At 32.3% G+C, this 8,817-nt stretch overlaps 1 protein-coding gene across 2 annotated transcripts; it reads right to left on the reverse strand.

The window, feature by feature from the left end:
- Window positions 1–632: 632 nt before the first annotated feature.
- On the reverse strand, window positions 633–6,011 carry LOC141697164 (DEAD-box ATP-dependent RNA helicase 15). Of its 2 annotated transcripts, XM_074501414.1 has the most exons (12): window positions 5,875–6,011; window positions 5,621–5,737; window positions 4,557–4,657; window positions 3,861–4,033; window positions 3,498–3,729; window positions 3,270–3,388; window positions 2,684–2,740; window positions 2,427–2,611; window positions 1,669–1,813; window positions 1,490–1,573; window positions 1,342–1,405; window positions 633–946 (listed from the first exon to the last, which is right to left on the reverse strand). In XM_074501414.1, the coding sequence occupies exons 2-12, from the start codon at window positions 5,734–5,736 to the stop codon at window positions 936–938; spliced, it is 1,287 nt and encodes a 428-aa protein (XP_074357515.1). In that variant the 5' UTR covers window position 5,737; window positions 5,875–6,011; the 3' UTR covers window positions 633–935. The 2 variants fall into 2 exon arrangements, with proteins under 2 accessions (XP_074357515.1, XP_074357516.1); XM_074501415.1 differs by lacking the exon at window positions 5,875–6,011 and having other exon boundaries at window positions 3,861–4,136; window positions 5,621–5,639.
- Between the last annotated feature and the right edge of the window lie 2,806 nt (window positions 6,012–8,817).

The raw sequence follows: 8,817 nt of genomic DNA on the forward strand, positions 1-8,817 counted from the left end.
CAAAGTCTGTATGGACAGATGAGAGAGTAAATATGGACATACAAGTGTTGCAAGGTGATACGGTGTTTGAAATTCTGAATAATTTTTTGCTAGGTGTAACAAAGAACAGATTGTGCAAGTAGTCATGATTTGTTGGAGCATTTGGAACCGGAGGAACAAATGGGTGTGGGAGAGAACTAACATATCGTCTTTTGGAGTTCAAGCACAGGCTAGGAATTTGCTATATGACTGGAAAAAGGTATTGCAGGAGAAGCATAAGAATATCAAAGTACAGTCAAGCTCTCGGACATGGAGTCCACCACCACCGGGATATGTAAAAATAAATATTGATGCGGCTATATATGCATAAACAAAGCATATGGGAGTGGGAGCTGTAGTTCGGGATGAATGGGAGCGTTTTTTGCCAGCTAGAGGACGTAAATTTGCAGCGGATTTTCTTCCAAGGGAAGCTGAGGCATTGAGCTTACAGGAAGGTTTATCTTGGGCAATAGAGGCAGGGTATACAAAATGTGTGTTTGAAACAGATGCAAGACTGCTTGTGGATGCATGCTATGGAAGTAAGGGAATCACATTAATATTATACTACTTGCTAGAATTTAATTTAATAGATATAAATAACAAACATCATAATCTGAAGAGACAAGACAAATAAAAAATTTATAAGACAAATTACTTCTAAGATCTAAATAAATCTATTGTTTTAAGTTAACTCAAGAACCTCTCATGCGTACTGCATCCTGATTGCAATGAATTTAAGTTTCTAAAAGAAGTATGCAATTCATGAAAGTATGGTACTTAACTACTGCAGAATAAGTGCAGAATAAGTTGATACAGTACAAAGCAGTTGTAATTCAAAGATACTAAATAGTGATCTGACGGCTTGAATGTTGCCGACCACTCAACAATCCTCGCCAAAAGCTTGCAAGCGACCAACACTATGATGGCACTACATACCAAACATATCAAACGGTCAGAATAATAACTTACAGTGATTAATGGCATAAAACAAAGTTGAGTAAAACAAAAAAAAAGGGTCGTTTATTTCAGATATGCTGTGCACCCAAAAGCAAGTGAGCACCATAGACTCAAACACAAATAAATGACTTGTACTTCCCACCCCTTTAGAATATTACCTATCTAAGCAAGTCATTTTAGCATTATCACAAGCTTAATACATTCTTGCATTTGAAACAAATTAGCTACAAGTCTCCAAAAGATTGCAGACAAGACACCCTTTCTTAAATTTAAAGAGTAGTAGGTATCACTCAAAAAAAATTAAATTTGAGAAAATCAAGTAAAGATAGGATTTTAAAAAAACTTTATCATGGACGTAGGACATACTATATGTAGAAGTATCAATCTGTTCGGGAAGCCCCTTAATATCCACCTCAAACCTCTCTTGAACCTGTAAACACGCAATCACCACATGATTATAGTACTAACAATTTTAAACGAGATAAAATCAGAATATGTGATGACTGTTATTAACCTGATTAAGCACATCAGAGTCAGAGGCCGAAGCTACAAAAGTGATTGCAAGTCCTTTAGTTCCAAATCTACCAGCACGACCAACCTTTGAAAATGACAAAAATAAGAGACTGGGAAATACTAAGATAGTAAGACCTGAAGTGCATAACTAGTAAATAATGCATAACCAAGAATTTCTACCCTGTGAAGATAAGTATCTGCAGAATCTGGCATGTCATAGTTGATGACGATGTTGACACGTTCTATGTCAATGCCCCTACCAACCAAATCAGTTGCCACGAGAATCCTTTTATGCCCCTCTTTAAAATTCTTGTAGCGTGTTAACCTAAAATAGTCAAAGCAGTTAGACAGGCAAAAATGCGTTGTAAAGATGAAAAATCAACAGAAAAGATATGTGACCTGACCCATACAAGTTAGTTTACAAACACAAAAAAAAAAAATTTAATATCATTACCAACTCCATACATAAAGTTGACATCAAAGGAACCAACGTAGCGCTATCATCTAAGTGCAACGCAAGAAAATCAACTAAAAACCACAGTTGCACTTGAATATGGATGTCCAAAATCATACAAAATATCTTACTTCAATAGCAGATAATATCAAGATATCTGTATCGATAATTTTTAGGATGCAATCAAGGAATAAATTAATTATCAAAATCATAATCTGATTTTATAATAAAAACATAGCAAATACATATGCATGAAGCGAAGTACATTGCAAAAAACATGTATAAAAGTTCAATAAATTGTAATAGAACCACTATTTATTTAGCAAGACTGCGTACTATATTTACAAAAGACATGTCAGATGGGTCTTTGCATGTAAAACATAATTGTATTATAAACGTGACCAAAAATATATATATGAACACAAAGTGAATTATAAACCATCCTTATACAAACAAAAGATAATTTCAAAGCACCATCATATACCTTTCTTCTTGTGACATGCCAGAGTGGATACAGATCGACGGAAAATTGCATTCAACAAGTAACTTGTTCAGCTCAGCTGCCCTGCTGACACTTTTGACAAATATAACAACTTGGTTGAAGTCCAGGGCATCTAGAAGATCATTCAGCTTCCGATTTTTCTCCAGCTCACTCAATTTGATGTAATGCTGTATTGATAAAGTGTAAGATAATACATCTTTACAAAGTAATCCTCTGTAACTAAAAATAAGGATAAATACCTGTACAAGACCGTGTAAGGTCAGTTTGGCTTCATCATCCACATAAATTTCCATTGGCTGTAAGGAAGAATGGCACAGTAAGCATGTTAGGAGCCTTGCGAAGCTAATGGAAGCCATTACAAAATGAGAGCGATGTAAATTCCACCACTCAAAACTGCCATCCGTGTGTCTCCTTGCAGGTATGTATTATTTGGCAGACCCTTATGTCCCTCATATACAGCTCTATATCTTCTATATCCTAGCTCCCCACCCCCTCTTTAAAACCCCTCCATATATATCGCCATCTTCCCACAAGTACCCCCAAAATCCAAACAAAAAAGAACAAAAACCTAAAGATACAATCTAAACTACACTGATTTCTTTTCATGGTGGTGATAAATATAATAATATTATCTGTTTAGCTAATACTCCGTTGCTGCACCACCCTTGCAAGATTAAAAATGTAAGCACAAACCATATTATAAACGACAAGTACAAGATGCTGCAAAATTTGCTTCTTTAATCCCTGGCTAAAGCCTGCGGAGAGTTGACATAATGGGGATGGTTGTGACTTGAAAAATTAGTAAAGTTGGCCATGGAATATTACATCTTGCATAAATTTCTTGCAGACAGGACGGATTTCCTTGCTCAATGTTGCAGAGAACATCATAACTTGTTTATCATGGGGAGTCATCTTAAAAATTTCCTGCACGTCTTTTCTCATGTCTGTAACACAGAAACACAGACAACAAAATATAAAAAATATGAGCTTTCAAATTCACATGACATTAGGAGCACTAGTAACAAGTTAAAGATGACATAAAAATGTGTATACCAAGAGACTCAAGCATCTTATCACATTCATCAAGAATGAAGTGCCTCACATTCCTCAGTGCTAGTTCCTTGTCCCTTGCAAGTGCAAGTACACGACCAGGTGTTCCAACAACAATATGAGGGCACTCATTCTTCAGAAGGTCCTTGTGGATTTTAATGTTCACACCTCCATAAAAGACTGCAACTTTGATGTCAGGCAAGTACGTGCTAAACCTCTCAAACTCGTGGCAGATCTGCAAAGGGGCGGAGATTCAACACAAATTAAGGGATATGAGAAACAAGTCAAGAGGGCCAAGATAAATCAGAGAGAACATGGTTACATATGGAAAGAGCATGAACGTAAGGTACAAATTCGGATCCATACCTGATAAGCCAATTCCCTTGTATGACATAGAACAAGTGCAGCAACTTGACCGGCAACCGGCTCAATTTGCTGCAGTGTTGATAGAACAAAAACAGCAGTTTTTCCCATTCCAGATTTTGCTTGGCAGATAACATCCATGCCCAAGATAGCTTGAGGGATACACTCGTGTTGCACTGATGAACCAAATAAATTGAAGCCAAGTTTGAGTGAAAAGGTTTTACCAAATTCCAATCCATTTTACTTCTCCAAGTCATGGGGGAGAAAACAATTATTTACCTGCAAAAAAAAATATCAGTCAAAATTTATAGCATGGGGAACATGAGTTTCAGTTGGGTGCTAACCAAAAGGAAAGATAGTGATTTTACTGTTTATTACTGGCAAAGTGTAAACTAAAAGTTCTACCAACAAGCTTGACAGCCATAAAAAAAAGTAAACTATAGAGAATTGTTTGCAAACATCAAATTTATCGGTATGGATAGTTCAATTTATAAACTAATTAAAGGTGAAGTTACAGGTGATGAGGGATATTTCAATATTTTATTTAATATTCTGATTCTATCTTACTGCCGAATATAAATCAATATCACTATCTTATTTAAAAAAACAAACAATAATTTTGCTGTTGCCAAACATAATTCACTAAAAAAACAAGATTACTATTATCTTATTTAAAAAACAAACAATAAAATAACTTGCCTTCAGACGGATGCTCGAACCCGGAGTCCACAATAGCTCGCAGAAGTTCTGGCTTCAAAAGGAAGTCTCTGAATCCGGAACTGTGAATGCCTACATATCCCCTGCACTCGAGAATGGGAAAGGGGCATCAGTTTTCTTGAATCACTTTGTTCAATGTAGAAGAGATTTTTATTTAAACTAAATTTGAATAATTAAAATAATATGAAAGTAATGATGGCATAGTAAAGCAAGCAAACAACCAACTACATCATGTCATTAGCCAGTGAAAATGATTTTGTCATCTGATGCAAGTGATGGGAATAGTTAATTACTTAAAAGTAACATGGAATACTTGAACAAAAGCCTAATGAAGACTGAAGAGGATAGCTTCAAAATAGAATAAAACAATAAAAAGCATAGTAAGTTCATAAACACGGTCAGATTCTTTACTAACTATGAGGTTATAATGCTGATGAACATATTCCAATGAAACATTAACTGGTAATCATGTTCTTCGACCAAAAAACAATTTTTAGACGGGTATTCACCCTGTAGCCAAAATTTAAAATGTATTACAAAAATACTTTCACCAGAAAGGTAGAATTGAGTAAGAACTGAAGCCTTGCTATAATACATAGTCCACTTATAGCAACCTTAACAACAGAAAATTACAGCAGGCAACGGACCATTATCAGAACATTAAACCCAAACAAAAATAGCAAGACGTGCTTGCAGCCATAAACTACAATTCATTATAGCAAATCTCGCACAACTAAATTCAATATAAGATAATAATAATCACTGCGTTCAGAATATTCTTGAGCCACTTATTATAAAGTCAACATCTACTGGTGTCCACACTTCACTCTCAATTAAATTTTATTTCAAACACAATTAACAATCCTTTATTCCTTCCAAACAAATCGCGTCAATTCCGATAAAACAAACAAATTAACGGACCCTCGAGAACTTGAAATTCTCTAATTCAAATTCCAGATCTAATCAACAAGTCATAATATACACAATTTCACTCACACAAACAGCTCAATTCAATTCAAATCAAACCTAAAAGTCGAAATATTTACTTTTTAACGGACTCGCCGTTAGTTTTGGCGGCGACAGAGTCGGGAGCTTTCTCATCTTCCTCCTCGTAGTCAATAAGCTCCTCTTCGTACGCGTCGTTGTCCTTGTTCTCGCCCATCCTGCATATACACACACATATACATACATATATATTTAAGTCGCGAAATTGAAATCGAAATCAAAATCTGAGAACTCTAGGATGAAATTGAAGAAAAGATATAGATACAAAATAGTTGTGTGTATAGAATTAACGAACCTTGTGTGTAGATCTGAGAGAATTGAGAGGGCTAGGGTTAGGCGTCGTCGTCTGCAGAGAAAATGTTAGAGATAGAGATAGAGCGATACGAAATGGGGAGAGATTGATATATAGGGTTTTGACGTCCCCAATGTAGCTTTGATGTGTTGTTTGACGTTTTTGCCCCTCCAATAGGAGATTTATTCCAAACTAATTCTTGGCAAATTCCTAATAAATCTTTTATTTATAATATTAATATATATTAAATTATAAACTTAAATTATATTTACATATCTATATCTTCAATATCTATATCTAAAATAATTATATTTACAATAATGATCACTTTTTTGTATTTACAATTATTTTGAATTGCTGAATAAATATAATAATTATAAAAGTTAAAAAACCACTTTCTCATTAGACATATTTAATTTGTCGAATTTCTCACTCTCACATTAAATATATTTACCCTAGTAAGCCCCTATCTCACTATTCACAAATCTAAAATAATATTATATTATTTATTAATCGAAAGTTTATCCATTAATATGGTAAAAAAGTTTTAGGTGAATAATAAGATGGTAATTTGAGTTAAAGAGAGAAGTTTATTAATATGGTAGAAAGATTTAAGAGAATAATAAGATAGTAATTTATGTTAAGAGGAGAGTTTATTAATATGGTGGAGAAATTTTAGAAAAATAATAATATGATAATTTAAATTAAGTGGAAAGTTTAGGAAATATGAGATGATTAATATATTTTCTATTAGCTAATTCACAAATTTGAATAAAATTGAATACATGAATTGAGACGATATGAGAGACTCCATATTACCGTCCCCGTACATAATATCAAACTATGCAATGAGCATATAAACAGATTGAAGCAATGTGAATTGAGATTATATGGAGAAATTGAAAAAATGTATCCATGAATATGTACATAAATTTACCATAATCACACATATAATAATCATGTATTATAATAATCATGCGAATACATGATGATCAGATATACAAAAATTAATTAACATCAAAATATCGATAACCAGATATCAAAAGGGAGGAGAGGGGAGAACGTATCTGGTTTGATACAACCGTACGACTCTTTTAACACATAACAATCATGCGAATACATGATGATCATATACACAGAAATCAATTAACATCAAAATAATCGATAACCAAATATCAAAAGCAATGAGATGGGAGAATGTACCTGATTTGATGCGACTGTGCGGCTCATTTTACATATAACAATCACGTGAATACATGATGATCAGATACACAGAAAGTCAGAAACCAATTAACATCAAAATTATCGAAAACCAAATGTCAAAAAGCAAGAAGAGGGAGAACGTAACTCGTTTGATGCGATTGTGCGGCTCCTTTTGTATTTTTAAATAGGTTATTATATATGCATATATACCCTAAATTTAATTATGTCTTATAATACTTGCTTAGAAAGTTTAGGATAATATATTATAAAATTTGCGGAGAAAGTTTAGGAATTTAATTATGTAAACTTGCGTAGAAAGTTTTGGAGAATATATTATAAAATTCACGTAGAAAGTTTAGGAGAATATAAGGTAAATGTAATTTTTAATAATTTTTAATTCAAAAATTGAGAAAATTCAAATAATAGAATGAGACGATCTGTGAAGCGCCACATAAACGTTCCCGTCTTCTTCTTTATATAAGTACTAGTCGACAAAACCACGTTGCGCAGCGGCCCTAAAAAAATTCTTAAACAATTTAATAGGAAGATTATTTAAGAGAAACATGAACTATAATTAAAAAATAATTATTATTTATAATTATTGCTCATTTTGTGTCACACTTTATTAGATCGACACATATTATAATCTACATTATACTAAAATAAATAAAGTATATCTGACATCATCATAACTTATGTGTCAAACTCTACTTTAGGAGTTTACATCATCAAATCCTACGTGTCAACCTCTCATATATTTTGCTAATGTCATATTACACTAACAATTCTCTCCTCATTTAATTTACTTTTAATTTCCTTTTTTCCATTTATGACCTCTACTATTCTCTTTCTTACCCATTTCTCTCTCTTATCTCTTATCCACTTCTCATTCTATTTCTTTCTAATTTTTAATTTTTTTTTGTCGGATCATTTTTATATTTCTAAATTAATAATTTTCAATAGTTTCATTTTTTCACTAATTTTATCTTATTCAAAATTAATTTTATTTACACAAATATTCATTATTATATTTTTGTATTTAATAAGAAGTTGATAATCAATATTCGTAATTTGGGTAATATTATTTTTTAAGTTTTTATATTTATAATTTTATCATATTCTCATTAGTATGTATTAAAAATATTTTATTAGTATATATAATTCAAATTAAGCTATTTTAAAATCATTTAAAAAAATAGTTATAATCCGGGCATCAGTCCCGGTAACTAATCTGGTATACATGACATAACAAAGTGGCGTACATTTTTCTTCATGATACCAGTTTATATCACGCCTTCATAATGATACCGGTTTATATCACGTCTTCATAAGTCGATAACAATCGTACTAATTATGAGGTTTTGTTAGGCCAAAGCCTTTTATAATAAAAATAATTAATTAGATAAATTCTAATATAAACTAATATTATAATTTAAATTGAAATTAGTTTGATCCGCTCTCCCGTCAAACACAATACTATTAAAATTTTGTTATGATTTAGATAAAAATTAGTTTGAGCCGCCCTCTCGTTAAACACAATTCCAATGAAAAAATTATTAAAATTTAGATAAAATTTAGTTTGTGTCGCATTCTCGTCAAACACAATACTAATAAAAAATTATTTAAATTCAGATAAGATTTAGTTTGATTCGTCCTCCTGTCAAATACAAGACTAATAAAAATTATATTATAATTTAAATAAAATTTAGGACTTTACACTCGAGAGCCGACGACCTGCAAAAT

Source organism: Apium graveolens, chromosome 11 (assembly GCF_009905375.1).
Source record: "Apium graveolens cultivar Ventura chromosome 11, ASM990537v1, whole genome shotgun sequence".
Classification (NCBI taxonomy): Eukaryota; Viridiplantae; Streptophyta; class Magnoliopsida; order Apiales; family Apiaceae; genus Apium; species Apium graveolens.

What these genes read in the sequence shown, in the direction of transcription:
- LOC141697164 (XM_074501414.1), bottom strand. Translation starts at nt 5,736, where the DNA reads ATGGGCGAGAACAAGGACAACGACGCGTACGAAGAGGAGCTTATTGAC. An exon ending in GCAAGAAATTTATGCAAGAT is followed by an intron (nt 2,741 to 3,269) that starts GTAATATTCCAT and finishes TCTTCCTTACAG; the next exon opens with CCAATGGAAATTTATGTGGA. An exon ending in CCTTACACGGTCTTGTACAG is followed by an intron (nt 2,612 to 2,683) that starts GTATTTATCCTT and finishes TTATCAATACAG; the next exon opens with CATTACATCAAATTGAGTGA.